The following is an 18,354-nucleotide window of genomic DNA, read 5'->3' on the forward strand; positions in this document are numbered from 1 at the left end:
CTGATCTAATAGAAGGGCGTTACCTAATAGGCTGCGGGTTTGTGACTGTGTCATCTGCATGTGAACAGCGCTCTATGCAAGCCACTTGTGTGCAGTTTTATCATCTAGCAGTCACCTCCCCTCCATTCCATGAAGGTGTGTGTGTGATCTGCTTCTCCTGCACCTGTGATGCCTTCACTTAGTGGGGGTTTAGCTGTATCCTGCTAGAGCATCAGTTTTTGGCCAGGGCGATGTACACACTGCAGCCCAACTTGCTGTGAGTAATACTTGATTTTTGGAGGACATTATCCTCTTATTGTTGCTTTTTTTATATTTAGTGTAGGGACCTACAGACATGAGGTCCCTTGACGAGGGTGTAGGCTTACGTTTTATGGCCATAAATACCAACAAAAACCTCATATTTTTTTGTTTGTACAGGATACAGCCAGGCCCCTTTCTGTTGGGCCTTGCACTGTAGAGTGTCTGTCCGTGCATGATATACAGTGGAGTACGGCTTGGCAGCCCGCCTGATCTAATAGAAGGGCGTTACCTAATAGGCTGCGGGTTTGTGACTGTGTCATCTGCATGTGAACAGCGCTCTATGCAAGCCACTTGTGTGCAGTTTTATCATCTAGCAGTCACCTCCCCTCCATTCCATGAAGGTGTGTGTGTGATCTGCTTCTCCTGCACCTGTGATGCCTTCACTTAGTGGGGGTTTAGCTGTATCCTGCTAGAGCATCAGTTTTTGGCCAGGGCGATGTACACACTGCAGCCCAACTTGTTGTGAGTAATACTTGATTTTTGGAGGACATTATCCTCTTATTGTTGCTTTTTTTATATTTAGTGTAGGGACCTACAGACATGAGGTCCCTTGACGAGGGTGTAGGCTTACGTTTTATGGCCATAAATACCAACAAAAACCTCATATTTTTTTGTTTGTACAGGATACAGCCAGGCCCCTTTCTGTTGGGCCTTGCACTGTAGAGTGTCTGTCCGTGCATGATATACAGTGGAGTACGGCTTGGCAGCCCGCCTGATCTAATAGAAGGGCGTTACCTAATAGGCTGCGGGTTTGTGACTGTGTCATCTGCATGTGAACAGCGCTCTATGCAAGCCACTTGTGTGCAGTTTTATCATCTAGCAGTCACCTCCCCTCCATTCCATGAAGGTGTGTGTGTGATCTGCTTCTCCTGCACCTGTGATGCCTTCACTTAGTGGGGGTTTAGCTGTATCCTGCTAGAGCATCAGTTTTTGGCCAGGGCGATGTACACACTGCAGCCCAACTTGCTGTGAGTAATACTTGATTTTTGGAGGACATTATCCTCTTATTGTTGCTTTTTTTATATTTAGTGTAGGGACCTACAGACATGAGGTCCCTTGACGAGGGTGTAGGCTTACGTTTTATGGCCATAAATACCAACAAAAACCTCATATTTTTTTGTTTGTACAGGATACAGCCAGGCCCCTTTCTGTTGGGCCTTGCACTGTAGAGTGTCTGTCCGTGCATGATATACAGTGGAGTACGGTTTGGCAGCCCGCCTGATCTAATAGAAGGGCGTTACCTAATAGGCTGCGGGTTTGTGACTGTGTCATCTGCATGTGAACAGCGCTCTATGCAAGCCACTTGTGTGCAGTTTTATCATCTAGCAGTCACCTCCCCTCCATTCCATGAAGGTGTGTGTGTGATCTGCTTCTCCTGCACCTGTGATGCCTTCACTTAGTGGGGGTTTAGCTGTATCCTGCTAGAGCATCAGTTTTTGGCCAGGGCGATGTACACACTGCAGCCCAACTTGCTGTGAGTAATACCAATAGAAGCAGAGGGGCGGATCTGAGCGGGACGTAAACATCCCGCCCACCTCCTTCCTTCCGCATTACCGGCCGGGAGCTGCAGGATGCAGGTATGATCTGTTCATCGTTCCCGGGGTGTCACACACTGCGATGTGTGCTGCCCCGGGTACGATGAACAACCTGACGTTCAATCCATGAGGAATGAACGACGTGCGTGCGATGAACGTTTTACCGTTCAATCGCAATCGCACGTAGCTGTCACACCCTGCAATGTACCTTACAATGCCGGATGTGCGTCACTTACGACGTGACCCCGCCGACACATTGTAAGATTCATTGCGGCGTGTAAAGCGGGCTTTAGACTAAGGGCGCAGTGTAGTGCCGGAAACACGTCAGAAGTGACATTTATGGGTCTATGAAGATGTTTTAATGATCTTTAAATAAAGGACCAGTGAATAGAATACAGAGCACATTGTATAAGGCTAAAATCCCTACCTACAGGCCTGTAATACACGATCCCTACTCCAGAATCTCACCTGACATTAATTACAAACTAAGAGCATTATTATTAGCGAAAAGAATCGCTTGTTTAGCTAGCAGCAGCAGCGCACTGTGTAAGGCTCGAACCCCTGAATACAGGCTTGTAATACACGATCCCTACTCCAGAATCACCCCTAGAGAAATTGTAAACTAAGAGCAGTACTATTAGAGAATAGAGTAATTTTTTAGCTAGCAGCATCGCAGTCTGTAAGGCTACAATCCCTGCCTAGAGGCCTCTAATACACTATCCCTACTCCAGAAGCTTGCCCTACACTAAATGCAGCAAAGGGCGGTATTATTAGATAATAGATTACATTTTTAGGTATCAGCAGCACAGTATATAAGGCTAGAATACCTTCCTACAGACATGTAATACACAATCACTACTCCAGAAGCTCACCCTACCCTAAATGCAGCTACGAGCAGTATTATTAGAGAACAGATGACATTTTCTAGGTATCCTCAGCACAGGCTAGAATCCCTGCCTACAGGCCTGTAATACACGATCCCTACTCCAGAAGCTCATTCCACACTAAATGCAGCTAAGAGCAGTATTATTAAAAATTAGAATTTTTAGCTAGCGGCAGCAGTACGGTGTATATGGCTAGAATCCCTGCCTACAGGCCTGTAATACACGATCCCTACTCCAGAAGCTCATTCCACATTAAATGCAGCTAAGAGCAGTATTATTAAAGAATAGAATTTTTAGCTAGCGGCAGCAGTATGGTGTGTATGGCTAGAATCCATGCCTATATGCCTTTACCACCCTATGCCTATTCCAGAAGCTCACACTACACTACATGCAGAATAATAGCGGTATCATTAGAGAATATATTAGATTTCAATTAGCCCTGAAAATGCCTGTTAGTTTACTGTTCTACCAGCAGATACTGTCACACTATAACACAGTTTCTTCTTCAGCAGAATATCACCCTACACTATTTCTGAGTAGTTCTTTAAAAACATAGTTTTACTCAACAGTAACGCGAATACAACTCTGTACATAAGATAGCGGCACATATCTTCTCAAACATTTCATTAGCAGGGAGTATCTTCACCAACAGTCTCTCTACTCCTTCCACTTCACTTGCTCCTGTCCTCACCAGTCTTGTTTGTGTGCCGCCCTCGTGGCCAGCAGCCTGCCGCTGCTCGGATCTGGACCTTCCGGTGGGTGGATCGAGGGTCTCCGGACCTGGGGGTCCTGCGGACACTCCGAATGAAAAGGTGGGGGGATGGTGGATGTAGGACATATATGTACGGGCTGAGCCGTATTAGAGTTTGTGACACAACCCACGGTGTGTGGTGAGGTTGGACAGCACTGCTGCAGTGATGGGGCACTCAGGGGAGATGTTGTGCAGCAAGTTGTTAACCCCTCCGTGGGCAGGGATGGTGGCCCCGGGACCCGGTGGGCTGTGGTGCAGGGAGATGGGCGACCGCAGGTTGCTGGTGTACTCACTCTGAAGGAAACACACGAGTCTCTGGTAAACCAAGGTGATGGTGGTCGGTGCCTGCAGCCGGCTGCGTTTTGGTCCCCCACTCGGCTTGTGGTCTCTGTCTTTCTCCTGCACCTTTTGTAGAATGGTGGACTGCATGTGCTTGCAACTCCAGGAGTCCGCTCTCAGCTGGATGTGGCCTAAGGAGCCCTTGCCCGCAGACGCTGGCCCTTGGGATCTCTGAGCCTTGGTGGTGGCCTTTTATACCCCTCGTTGGGCTGTTGTCTTCTAATAGGGACTTTGGGTGGGACAGGACCTCTAGTCTTGACCTCAATTGGTTAATTAACCAGTTCCAGTAGCTTCTGGGCCTGGTTTCAGGGTCCGAGTACCCCCCTGTGTGCTCCAGTTTGCGAGTCAGTTCCCCGAGTCGGTACCAGTGGGCTAAAACCCTGTCCCGGTCCACCTCGGTTCCACCGAGCCGTCTTCCTGGCTCCTGCAGATGGAGACTGCCATCTGCCTCCCAGCCAAAGGCACCAGGGCTCATACCCTGGTACCTGTCAAATTGAGCTTTTCTCCTCCTGCTGGGACTACAAGTAGCCCCAGCTCCACTCCTCTTAACTTGAACTTCAACAGAATCTGTCTACCTTCTTGCCCTGGGCTGTCTAAACCCCTAGGCGGGCGTGCACCAACCGCCTGGTCACGCCCACTGGTGTGTCTGTCTGGCCCTAAGGGGGGAGGACTAGGGTACAATGTGCGGCTGCTGTTACCTGGTGTGGGAAGATGTTATGCAGGGGCCTATTTGTGACTACCTGGCCCGGCCAGGGCGTCACATTTGTTTCACCGCCACCCAGCTCAACATCACAGTACAGTCTGTAAAAGCCTTTCTTTCCCTTCTGCAGTTCCATGTCCTTGTTAAAAAAAGAGCCATTGCCAGTATGGCTGGACTTTAGCTTCAAACTCTTAGAAGCTAGGGGACTTACACCAGGGACACTTACTCCATCTCTCAAATTGTTCCTTCTCAGCTCGTTACCTGTCAAGCATACATTTCACTCAGTCTCCTGTTTCTTTGGTCAGTGTCCTAACCTAACTTCAATAAGTTACTCTATGCCCCGGTCACATCTCTGTTTCTGTTTACTCTAGTTCACGCTATCTCTTGTCCTTGGTCTCCTCTCTAAGGACACACAAGTCATGCAGCTCTGTGGACTAACCAGACCTAAGATCTGTCTGTCACAGGCTGGGCCCCATCTGCGCTCCTGACAGGAAGATGTCATTGTCATCTATGCTCTAGCCCAGACCTGGGCAAGGGGCGGCCCGCGGGCCACATCTGGCCCGCCTACTCTCTGTGACCGGCCCGCCTGGTTCAGGGCGTCCTTGCTGGCCGGTCAGTGATGAGGGCAATCTGACCTGTTGTCCGGAGCTCCAGGAGGCCCGTGGTCAGGTTGCCCTCTTCAAACGCTGCGTGCCGGGCAGGGAACAGAGGACAGATCCTGCAGCGCCGCACAGTGTAGGCAGCGGAATGCAGGAATCTGTCCTCTGTTCCCTGCCCGACACTTTTCTCTGTTACACACGCGCGCCCTGATATCGTCAGTACGGCGCGCGTGTCATTTGAAATATTCCCGCCCGGCAGGAGAAGCTGCAGCGGCGGGGCCGGTACAGAGAAAAGCAGCGGCGGGGGCTCCTAGGAATACAGCATCGGCGCAGCCTGGGTATGTAAGAGAGAAGCCGCTCAGCGGGGAGCCCGTACAGAGGTGCCTGAGGAGGGGACAATAAGAAGAGAGGTGAGTGGTTACTTGTAACGTGCGGGGACAATGGGGGGCGGGGGGTAACTATTGACAAATATTTAGGGTGTAGTGGTGTAGTATATGGGAATGTAGTTTTAGTGGTGTGGTATATGGGGGGGTGTAGTGGTGTAGTATAATACAGGTGTATATAGTGGTGTAGTATAATACAGGTGTATATAGGGGTGTAGTATAATACAGGTGTATATAGGGGTGTACTGGTGTAGTATAATACAGGTGTAGTATATAGGGGTGTACTGGTGTAGTATAATACAGGTGTATATAGGGGTGTACTGGTGTAGTATAATACAGGTGTATATAGGGGTGTACTGGTGTAGTATAATACAGGTGTATATAGGGGTGTACTGGTGTAGTATAATACAGGTGTATATAGGTGTGTAGTATAATACAGGTGTATATAGGGGTGTACTGGAGTAGTATAATACAGGTGTATATAGGGGTGTACTGGTGTAGTATAATACAGGTGTATATAGGGGTGTACTGGTGTAGTATAATACAAGTGTATATAGGGGTGTACTGGTGTAGTATAATACAGGTGTATATAGGGGTGTAGTGGTGTAGTGTATATAGGGGTGTAGTATAATACAGGTGTATATAGTGGTGTAGTATAATACAGGTGTAGTATATAGGAGTAAGTATAATACAGGTGTATATAGGGGTGTAGTGGTGTAGTTTATCACAGGTGTAGTATATAGGGGTGTAGTAATGTAGTATATTACAGGTGTAGTATATAGTGATGTAGTATATTACAGGTGTATATAGGGGTGTAGTGATGAACTATATAGTGGTATAGTATATAGAGGTGTAGTTTATAACAGGTGCATTGTATAGGGATGTATATTACAGGTGTAGTATGTGGTGGGTGTAGTGACGTAGTATAACGGGATTGTGTGTGTATGTATGTATACATTGTGTGTATGTGTATATATATTATATACACACACAGTATATATATATATATATATATATATATATATATATATATATATATATACATATACGTGTTTGTGTGTGTGTATATATATATTTTATATATATATATATATATATATATATATACAGTTAGGTCCAGAAATATTTGGACAGTGACACAATTTTCGCGAGTTGGGCTCTACATGCCACCACATTGGATTTGAAATTAAATCTCTACAACAGAATTCAAGTGCAGATTGTAACGTTTAATTTGAAGGTTTGAACAAAAATATCTGATAGAAATTGTAGGAATTGTACACATTTCTTTACAAACACTCCACATTTTATGAGGTCAAAAGTAATTGGACAAATAAACCAAACCCAAACAACATATTTTTATTTTCAATATTTTGTTGCGAATCCTTTGGAGGCAATCACTGCCTTAAGTCTGGAACCCATGGATATCACCAAACGCTGGGTTTCCTCCTTCTTAATGCTTTGCCAGGCCTTTACAGCCGCAGCCTTCAGGTCTTGCTTGTTTGTGGGTCTTTCCGTCTTAAGTCTGGATTTGAGCAAGTGAAATGCATGCTCAATTGGGTTAAGATCTGGTGATTGACTTGGCCATTGCAGAATGTTCCACTTTTTTGCACTCATGAACTCCTGGGTAGCTTTGGCTGTATGCTTGGGGTCATTGTCCATCTGTACTATGAAGCGTCGTCCGATCAACTTTGCGGCATTTGGCTGAATCTGGGCTGAAAGTATATCCCGGTACACTTCAGAATTCATCCGGCTACTCTTGTCTGCTGTTATGTCATCAATAAACACAAGTGACCCAGTGCCATTGAAAGCCATGCATGCCCATGCCATCACGTTGCCTCCACCATGTTTTACAGAGGATGTGGTGTGCCTTGGATCATGTACCGTTCCCTTTCTTCTCCAAACTTTTTTCTTCCCATCATTCTGGTACAGGTTGATCTTTGTCTCATCTGTCCATAGAATACTTTTCCAGAACTGAGCTGGCTTCATGAGTTGTTTTTCAGCAAATTTAACTCTGGCCTGTCTATTTTTGGAATTGATGAATGGTTTGCATCTAGATGTGAACCCTTTGTATTTACTTTCATGGAGTCTTCTCTTTACTGTTGACTTAGAGACAGATACACCTACTTCACTGAGAGTGTTCTGGACTTCAGTTGATGTTGTGAACGGGTTCTTCTTCACCAAAGAAAGTATGGGGCGATCATCCACCACTGTTGTCATCCGTGGACGCCCAGGCCTTTTTGAGTTCCCAAGCTCACCAGTCAATTCCTTTTTTCTCAGAATGTACCCGACTGTTGATTTTGCTACTCCAAGCATGTCTGCTATCTCTCTGATGGATTTTTTCTTTTTTTTCAGCCTCAGGATGTTCTGCTTCACCTCAATTGAGAGTTCCTTAGACCGCATGTTGTCTGGTCACAGCAACAACTTCCAAATGCAAAACCACACACCTGTAATCAACCCCAGACCTTTTAACTACTTCATTGATTACAGGTTAACGAGGGAGACGCCTTCAGAGTTAATTGCAGCCCTTAGAGTCCCTTGTCCAATTACTTTTGGTCCCTTGAAAAAGAGGAGGATATGCATTACAGAGCTATGATTCCTAATCCCTTTCTCCGATTTGGATGTGAAAACTCTCATATTGCAGCTGGGAGTGTGCACTTTCAGCCCATAATATATATATAATTGTATTTCTGAACATGTTTCTGTAAACAGCTTAAATAACAAAACTTGTGTCACTGTCCAAATATTTCTGGACCTAACTGTATATATATATTATATTAGTGTGTAGAACCGAGTTCATTATATTAGTTCGGCCCTCTAAAACCGTCCCAATTTCTCATGTGGCCCCATGGAAAAATTAATTGCTCACCCCTGCTCTAGCCCTTTTCACTTTGGGCTAATCCCAACACTTAACTCTCTCTTGCCCTACTGTCTGGCAAAACCTATTCAACACAATTCACATTATACTTTACATATCAATAACGCATGACATAATATACATTACCAGCACTTCACATTGTACATTATAATATCAATATTGCTGTCTTTGAGAGGGAACGTGCATCACAAGTCCATCTTCTTACAGTTGTTCCAAACAACTCAGAGAACTACCCCAGATCTTCTGTGAATTTAGTGTTGAGTAAATTATTTTGTCTATTTATGTGATCCCAGACAGTCTTTGAGATCCGGGCTCTATGGAGCCAGAATCATCACGTCCAGGAGTCTGTTCTATTTTACACTGAAGATAGCTCTTCATGACATTGGCTGTATGTTTGGGGTCATTGTCCTCCTGGATAATAAATTTGAAAACCGTCAAATGCCTCCCTGATGGAATGTTATACTATGATTAATATGTATCTGCCTGTATTTCTAAGTATTGAGGACATCAAGAAATGGGCAACGTTTAGGCCATAGACACAGTGGTCCGCCCAAGAAACTTAATTCCGCAGATGAAAGACACATCATGCTTATGTTCCTTCAAAAACGGAACGTTTTCCAGAACGACCATAAGCTCAGGACTGGTAGAAACTACTGAGACCTAGCTACACTCATCTACTGTTTGGAAATGTCTGTGCAGAATCAGTCTTCGTGGAAGAATTGTAGCTAAACACTAAACATTCAACAAGGAAACAAGGCCAAATGTCTCAACTATGCACAAATATATACAACCTGTGGTGAAGAAAAATGGCATCAGGTATCAGATATTTTTCTGTAACAGAAGGCCGTTTGTTTGCCGAAGATTGGAAAATTGTACTATAATGAGGGTCTGCAGAAACAGTGAAGCATGGGGAGGATCTGTGCAGGTTTGTGGCTGTATTTCAGGAAATGGAGTTGGGTATTTGGTCAGGGCCAATGGTGTCCTCAATGCTGAGATATAAAGGCAGATACTTATTCATAATGTAATACCATCAGGGAGACATCTGATTGGCTCTAAATTTATTTTGTAGCAGGATTACGACCCCAAACATACAACCAATGTTATTAAGAACAATCTTCAGTGAAAATAAGAACAAGGTGTTCTGGAAGTGATGATCCGGCCCCCGCAGAGCCCTGATCTCACATCATCCAGTCTGCCTGGGATCACATGAAGAGACAGAAGGATTTTTACAAGCCTCATACACAGAAGAATTGAGGTTAGTTCATCAACTGTGGTCAAGTGTACTGAGAAGTATATATGCTGTTTTGAAGGCAAAGGGGGACTTTTTTCATCCGCTATATATATCTTATATGTTTCCAAAATAACTCTAGCTCAGTGAGATTGGATGGAGGCGTCTGTGAACCGAAATTTTCAACTTTTCAACTCTAGTTATAGATGTTCAATGGGATGTCGGTCCGGACTGTTACTGGGCCTTTAACACCGGTGAATATGCTCTGAACTAAAGCATCAGTTGCAGCTCTGGCAAGATGTTTAGGCTGGATGTCCTGCTAGAAGCTTAACCTACGCAGAAGTTTCAAGATTGTTGCCGCCTCCAAAGTTTTTCCTCTGGGATTACCCTGTATTTAGCTCAATCCATCTTCCCATCACCGCTGACCAGCTTCCCTGCCCCTACTGAAGAAAAGCCTCCCCACAGCAGGATGCTGCCACCACCATGTGTGATGGTGGGGATGGTGTTTTCAGGGTGATGTGCAGTGTTAGTTTTCCGCCACACATAGTGCTTTGCATTTATCACTAAAAGACCCTTCTCCCACAGCCAGTATGTCGAAAAAGAAGATGCTTTGGTCAAATGAGACCTGTTATGTCTAAGGATCCGCTCCGGTGAGTCTGTGTTTTGTGGTCAGCTTCCTTTTCCACTGAGTAGGTTCACTCTTTGTCAAATGTGTTTATTGTCTTTTACCCTTGCTAAGTCTTTAGGCTAGCAAGTGTTTCTATTTGTTTATTTTACCTCCCAATCACCTCATGGGTGCGGCTATTTCTTCCTTCCCCTTGCTGGTCTTTCCTGCTGGTGATATTCTAAAGTGGATCTCGCTTGGAAGTCCAGCCATATGGCCATTTGTTAATGCAGCAATTATGGTAGAAGTGATAGCAGCATTGATTTGGTGCAAATGTAAAAGGAATACTATTACTATAATAAAGTGCTGTACGCTTGTATAATATGCATCTTATATCATTACTATTGCTATAATTATTGCTACAGGAAAAACTTCACTGTAACGCACCGCTGCTACTAGTGCACCTGCACTTTACATGACTATTAGTTTGGTTCTCCATCATCCTCTTTTTATTATGTATTTTTTATTGTACGTTCATTTTTCAATAAAGAAACTTCCTTTGTAACATATTGTTCGTTTCTAGGTTTAATAAAATAAGTCTGAATAGAAATGGTAGATGGGCACAATGTTTCCTCTGAGCTTTCTATTAGTGTAAGCGGGTACTAGATATAGGAGGAATAGTGTTTCTGTAGTGTTTTACCATTGCATATACATATATATGACCTTTAGGCCATATTCACACATCTGAATGTCACTGTCCAAGCACAGAGCGGCTGTGGTTGTCCTGACACAATTTCAGTAGCTTCATAGCAGTGAGTTGGGGTCAGGAGGATCCGCTGCCGCTCAGTGACAGACACAGCGGTGATCAAGCCTTAGTGACCACATGAGAGATTCAGAGAACATTACATTCATACAGGTGAGATCTTCTGAATTAGGTGACCCCCTGTAACTAATATTATATAGGATACATTTACAATAAAGGGTATTTCTCACAAAGGCAACTTTAAGCTCCATGATGTCCGGGTGTAACTCTTTTCCCTCCTTTTTTATCCATTTAATCTCTGTCTGTTGTACTGCTAACATACAAGCCTGGCCTGATGAAGACATCTGTCCCATACTGAAACGCGTCATCCCTATTCGTTTAATGACTTCTTATGATGATATTTTTCCTGTCTATCATACTCAGCAGCGCTTTTATTACCCCCTTACATTAATTTTTTATACTATTTACATTGCAATATACAAGCTAAGTGATAAATGGTGTAAAAAAATGTAAAAAATAAATAAATTAATTTAAATTATTGTTTATGTATTTGAAAAGTTTTATTTTGGAGTTTTATGGGCTCAAATGGAAACTAATAAATGATAAAGAGACTTAATAATAACTGTTGAAGAACACAGACCTCACAGCCAGGCTCAAGTCACTCTGATGTCATGTGACCTTTAGAATGTGATGATGTCACAATGCCCTTGTGATGTCATCGAACAATCATCAGAATGTCGCTGCAGCCTGAATATCGTCCATTTTGTTTTCATCACTTAGTGAGTGAAGGCGATTTTTACTTGCGCTTAGCAAATTTTGGTTTTATATAAAATATAATACCGATTACTAGAAGGCCTGTTAGAAGAGCAGTTCCAGGCGCCATCTGGGAGCGCTCCAGAGGTGGACAGGACCTTCATCAGCCCAGAATTTCATCTATGGAGCTGAATATGGAGAGTTTGCGGAAAAGAAAGGGAGAGAGCATAGATGAGGTGCCAAGAAAAATGAAATTAGAATCATCGGAGAGTGAAAAAGATGGCACCAACCAAAGCCTTATCAAGGCTTCAAAGAGACCTGCAAGTCCGATACAGGAGAGTATCGTGAGCAAGAGGAAAAGGGGAGATGCGATGGGGGACAAAGCTGATGACGGATCCAGTGTCTCCCCCAAAGCTGACACTGAGCTGAATATGGAGAGTTTGAGGAAAAGAAAGAGAGAGAGCATAGATGAGGTGCCAAAAAGAAGGAGAATAGAAACATCGGAGAGTGAAAAAGATGGCACCAACCAAAGCCTTATCAAGGCTTCAAAAAGACCTGGAAGTCCGATACAGGAGAGTATCGAGAACAAGAGGAAAAGGGGAGAAGCGATGGGGGACAAAACTGATGATGGATCCAGCATGTCCCCCAGAGTTGACACTGAGCAGCTGTCAGGTGAGTGCAGATCTAAGACCCCAAGAGCCAATAGCCCCAATGTAGTAATTGACGGGATTGAGAGCCTTTAGAGTACCCCAACTATTGTGTTTTTTGTGCCTTTTCTCTTTGATACCCCCCTAATATTGTTCTAACCCATGCTGTACTTGCTATAAGAGACCACATTAGCATTATATAGGAATAATACATCTTATTTCTCCTCTCTCCATCAGGGACAACCCCAACTGAATCCCCCATCATTGTGACTGGACTGGAGAGCTTCACCTTCCATAAAATCATTGGACAGGGTGGATTTGGTAAAGTAAGTATTAGGAATTGTAATGACATTTTCCTCATGTGTGTGATGTGGAGCAGTAATATGACCCTAGGAACATCACTGCTTCACATCTTCTCATCATGTCTCATGGCAGGATGGGCCTTTCCTCCAGTTCTAATGCTCTGTATCCTCCAGGTTATGTTGGCCACACATAAGGCCTGCCAAAAACAAGTGGCAGTGAAGATGGTGGACAAAAGGTTCCTAATTGAGCAGTCAAGAGACGAAATCCTGATAGAGCGACAAGTCCTGGAGATGACTAGGAAGAGTCCATTCATTACTCGGGCTTTTTCCACCTTCCAGTCCCAGGTAAGAGGCTGATGATCTAACAGCTCTAAGTTTTCTATATATTCTATCAATGCCAGAGTATATGACCATCTGTGTGCAACGTTCTTCTAGGTCACTACCATAATTTTACATGCTCTGATATACATCTTTCCCTCAGCACCCAGCTTTCCCATGCTATCAGAGCAAAGCATCGGAAAGCTTGGTGCTGAGGGAAAGATGTATAGCAGAGCATGGGAAAGCTGGGTGCTGAGGAGATGAAGCCTTTTTCCCTCAGCACAAATCTTTCCCATCCTATGCTTTTATCTTTGTCCCCCTCGCATATAACTTTCCAAATACTATAATGGCCCTTCAAATACTATAATGGCCCCCACATAGCCTTCCTTAAAGTATAATGGGTCCCATATAATCCTTCATATATTATAATGCACCCCCATAGCCCTCCAAATTTTATAATGCTCCTCCATAATCCTTCAAATATATTATGCAGCCCCCATACCATTTAATGCACCCCATAAGACTCATTGTATTATAATGCCCCCCAATAGTCTATGTATAAAGTGTCCTTCATACCTTTATATTGTACTATGCAGCCCGCATACTATTTAATGCACCCCATAAGACTCATTGTATTATAATGCCCCCCAATAGCCTATATATAAGGTGTCCTTCATATTGTATTATGCAGCCCCCATACAATTTAATGCACTCCCATAAGCCTCTGGCCACCGTGTACTCACTGATAAAAAAAAATAAACAAGTCCTCACCTCTGCTCATTCCCCCGCTGCACCGTCCTCACCTCTCCTCATTCCCCCGCTACTCTGTCTTCACCTCTCCTTGTTACCCCACTGCTCCGGTCAGTGTCTCTGCAGTCTTATTGAGACTCAGCCGTACTGACACGTCGAGGTTAGGCACAGGGCGAGAATGATGAAGGATGGAGAGGAGTGCTCCGCACCATCCTTCATTATTATTTTGTGCAATGATAGGCAAGGACGCTGGCACCGGGGCCCCCTGAGGCACAGGCCCCATAGCGGCCACGTGGTCTGCTATTACAGCTCAATTCCTTTCTCACAGAGAGGAGACGGCTGCTTTTTTCTTTGCAGGGTGGGCACCGGGCCAGGTCACAATTGTGATCTCTGTGACCGCTATCATTACACCCCTAGCTCTCAGTTTTCTATATATTCTATCAATGCCTGTCTATAGGGCCATCTGTGTGCAATGTTCTTCTAGGTCACTACCATAGTATTACATGTATTATAACATTACCACCAGTGCCCCTTATCTAGACTATACCAGTAACACCTATTAACTCCTCTGCTTTATCACAGGACTACATCTTCTACGTCATGGAATATCTCAGTGGAGGAGACCTTAGACACTTCCTGATACGCAATGCCCCACTTCCCATTCCAGCCATCAGGTAAGACACAACATGGATATATTAGATGAAGCTGATAGTTGTTAGGAACATTCTGGCTTTATGTCATTATTAGTCTCGTAGTTTAGTGGTTGAAATGATGGATGTTGTTTGCTTTATCATATTTTCTCATTAGATTTATTGCCGCTGAGCTGATCTGTGGGCTGCAGTTTCTCCACTCCAGAGGCATCATACACAGGTAGGTGCAGCACGTCTTCTTCTCTGTAGACTTGGTATAAACACTTCTATACCCTCATCCTCATGCCCCCTGTAGAGTCTTGATATTTCAGGCCATAATACATCATTAGATCCGCTAATATAACAATTATCACATTTTATAAACTCTTCCTTTTACCAGAGACCTAAAACCAGAGAACGTTTTACTGGACAGCACCGGTCACTTGAAGATTGCTGATTTCGGTCTTGCCGCAATGAACATCTTTGGCGATACAAAGACTTCAGATTGTGTTGGAACCTTTATATACAGGGCTCCTGAGGTAAGTAATCATCTACATGTTCCTGAGTGATCACTGTGTACAAGGCTGGACATCTCCATGTCTTCTGCTGGCTGGACAATGCCCTTACTGTCTTTTTCATGTCTTCACAGATTTTTCTAGAGAAGCCCTACAACACAGCAGTGGACTGGTTCTCTGCTGGCATGATGATATACGAGATGGCTATTGGTGGACATCCATTCTATAAAGGTAAATCTGATTGGACCACCATTATGGCAATAGTCAATGATGATTCATTCTTCCCAAAGAAATTGGACCCCCAACTCAAAGCCATCATTATGGGGGTGAGTATAAAGACACATCTCAGTAATAGAGTGGATATATATAATGAAATACACAATGAAAATGGAGGATGACTAGAGACTGAATAATCTTCTTTATTATATCTTCCCAGCTCCTGGATAAGTCACCAGAAAGTCGGCAAAAATTTGTGGATAATATCAGGGATCATCCATTCTTTACAGAGATTAACTGGACAGATATAGAGGAAGCCAGAGCGTGTCCACCATTCCAGCTACCCCCTGTAAGTAAATGACCCAGAGAAGATGTTGGCACAAGTACATTTCTGATGTGTTTCTTCTTTATGAACACTGATTCTTGTATCTTCTCTCTGCAGCAAGACGTGATGACATTATGTAAAATGAATCCTGTCCCGTCCTTCATCAAACCCATGAGATTACCAATAGCTGAAGAAGATCAACAACTCTTCTGTGGATTTACATTTGCCAGTGATGGATGGAAGGTCATAAAACCAATGCTAAAACCTGTAAAATAAAGGTATTTCAGCTCACCTGCCGACTCCACTGCTGTGATCTCCTGGGTGCACGGATCCGCTGGAAGGTCCAGGCCAGCCAAGGTAATGGGAAAATAGAACGAAGGAAGGAGGGATCCAGCACAAATCCTCGTGGTTAAAAGTAAAAAAACATCCTTTATTTCAAAAATTTAAAAGATCATCAGAGACCCGAAGTAGGGAACATATTTACAGTGGGCGCATAGGCAAACTTTACGCGTTTCGGACTGGGGGGGTAAAAACAACAGAGTCCTTAATCATAAGTGACCTATGCTTAGCTGGAAGCAACTCATATAGGGGAGGAAATGAAATACACACCAGGAAAAAGGGGGCGGAAGTGAAAAAAGTCCATAGGTGGAAGGAACAAACCAAACCACCTGTACCCACTACAATTAAGAGACAAAAGGACACTCAACATACATGAGATAGATATATAAATATACAACCATATTGTCATATACAAATAGACATCCAAATGTAGAAAAATCTTAGCCAAAAAAATCACATGGGAATAAATGGGTTATAAACAGAAAAGCAAGCCTTCCCTAACCACAGCAAATAAACGAAAATCAATATAAGCTGATAAAAAAATGAACACCATACAACATGATTGTAAGATAAAATCCGACAAAAGGCAAGGTAATTAGTAAGTAGAAAAATATATATATACATATATGCGTATAAATAAATATGAATTATATAAGATGTTGATGATAAAGATGTCAATTTAAATGTCAATCTGAACAAAGGCAAGACCTTATGCATAAAAAATACGGGCATAATAATCCATACTAATATCCCTATGTGGTGATGTAATGCAAATCTAGGAGGGGGGGGGGGGGGGGGAAACAAAAAAAAAAAAAAAAAAAAAAAAAAAAAAAAAAAGGGGAGAAAGTAAATTGTATATAAGTGAAATACATATAATGTCAATGGCAAAAAAGCCAATCTGAAAGATGACAATATCTCACAAATAAATATGCGGGCTAGATGATTTATGCAGAAATCCTGATGTGATAATGTGCTGTACAGGGTAGGGAGGGGGTATGATGGAGGGAATGGACAGAATAAATAATCAGAAAATATATCTCAAATCGGAACGATAATTTAGACCATGCGGATGTCTGGTATTTAATTTAAGTATCCATTTCGCCTCTGTGTGCAAAAGTGCCTGAAACCAGTCCCCTCCTCGAAATGGCTTGGGAACAAACTCAACGCCAGTAATTGTGAGCGACGAAAAATCCGCTGAATGGTGTTCCATGAAGTGTCGGGTAAGGCCCGACAGGGAACGTTTTTGTGACGGAAGACTATTAGAATTAGTCGGTTCAAAGCAAGATGTTATCCTAGTGTGTTCAGATATCCTGGTTCTCAAAGGTCTGGATGTACAACCGATGTAACTCATGCTACAGATAGAACATGTGGCTTTATACACGACATGAGTAGTGGCACAATTAATAAATTAATTGATCCTATAGTCTGTATTATCAACATTAGTGATGATCTTGGTGTTATTCATAAATTTACATAAACCGCAGCGATTGGAATTACATTTATAAGAACCTGAGACACTAAGCCATGTTTTCTTAGGGTTACGAACTGTGTAAGCGGTCGGTGCTATCATGTTACCGACTGTGCAAGCCCTCTTCGCCACAATATTAACTCCCTTAGAAAGAACAGACCTCAATGTAACATCCTGCTCGAGAAGGGGAAGAAACCGCAAAACCGCATCTCTAATGTGGAAAAAATCCACACTATATGGAGTGGAAAAAGTGATCTTCTCTTTATATGTGGTGGGTTTGATGCGATCTAGTAACAAACTGGAACGGGTCCGATTGTCCACAATGGACGATGCTCTATTGATTGTTTGGTTAGAATAGCCTCTGGTTCTCAATCTGTGTTTAATGTGGGAAGCTTCTTTAGAATAAGCTTGATCGGAGGAACAGAGTCTCTTTGCCCGAAAAAATTCTCCCACAGGAAGGTTGAGTAAAGTGTGGGGGATGTGGCAACTATCCGCATGAAGGGATGTGTTGCCACTAATGGGTTTCCTATAGAGAGTGGAACCGATGGTACCAGTAATGGAGTCGCCAAATAGGCAGATGTCTAAAAAAGGTGCTTGCTGTAAATGAACATTTATAGTAAATTTCAAATTTAGACTATTGTTGTTAAAATACAGACTGAGGGCTTCTGCAAACTCATGAGGTGTGCCTTGGTCACGGGTATTACATATCAATAACTGGTCATCGATATACCTGGCATACCAGGAGACCTGATGTAAGAAAGGGTTGGTATCAATGTGAACATAGTGCTCCTCCCAGTATGCCATATAAATATTGGCCAGGGCACAAGAAAAGCTGGCACCCATTGGGCACCCTGAAATCTGGAGATAATAAGAACCATTGAATTGGAAGTGGTTGTGTCTCAAAAGGAACCCAGTGACCATAAGAATGTATTCCTTAAAATGGTCATCTAAAGAACTGTATTTCTCCAAATGGAAGAAAAGGGCCTGTAAGGCTTTATCATGTGGAATACAGGGGTATAATGAGATCACATCACTAGTAATCCAAAATGAATTTGTGGTCCAATTTATTCTATCCAGATTTTGTAGCAAGCTTTTGGTGTCCCTAATATAGCCAGTTGCACGCTTCATAAG

The 18,354-nt window shown here is 43.3% G+C and overlaps 1 protein-coding gene across 1 annotated transcript; it reads left to right on the forward strand.

The window, feature by feature from the left end:
* Positions 1-12,322: 12,322 nt before the first annotated feature.
* On the forward strand, positions 12,323-15,692 carry LOC142286045 (protein kinase C theta type-like). The gene is made up of 9 exons (XM_075333318.1): positions 12,323-12,386; positions 12,599-12,687; positions 12,838-13,008; positions 14,314-14,405; positions 14,539-14,601; positions 14,761-14,899; positions 15,010-15,201; positions 15,312-15,440; positions 15,534-15,692. Exons 1-9 carry the CDS (start codon positions 12,323-12,325, stop codon positions 15,690-15,692), a joined length of 1,098 nt encoding a protein of 365 aa, XP_075189433.1.
* Positions 15,693-18,354: the final 2,662 nt, after the last annotated feature.

The sequence above is a fragment of the Anomaloglossus baeobatrachus genome, chromosome 2 (genome assembly GCF_048569485.1).
Source record: "Anomaloglossus baeobatrachus isolate aAnoBae1 chromosome 2, aAnoBae1.hap1, whole genome shotgun sequence".
Taxonomy (NCBI): Eukaryota; Metazoa; Chordata; class Amphibia; order Anura; family Aromobatidae; genus Anomaloglossus; species Anomaloglossus baeobatrachus.

What these genes read in the sequence shown, in the direction of transcription:
- LOC142286045 (XM_075333318.1), top strand. Translation starts at nt 12,323, where the DNA reads ATGGGGGACAAAACTGATGATGGATCCAGCATGTCCCCCAGAGTTGAC. An exon ending in GACAGGGTGGATTTGGTAAA is followed by an intron (nt 12,688 to 12,837) that starts GTAAGTATTAGG and finishes TGTATCCTCCAG; the next exon opens with GTTATGTTGGCCACACATAA. An exon ending in CTTCCCATTCCAGCCATCAG is followed by an intron (nt 14,406 to 14,538) that starts GTAAGACACAAC and finishes TTTTCTCATTAG; the next exon opens with ATTTATTGCCGCTGAGCTGA.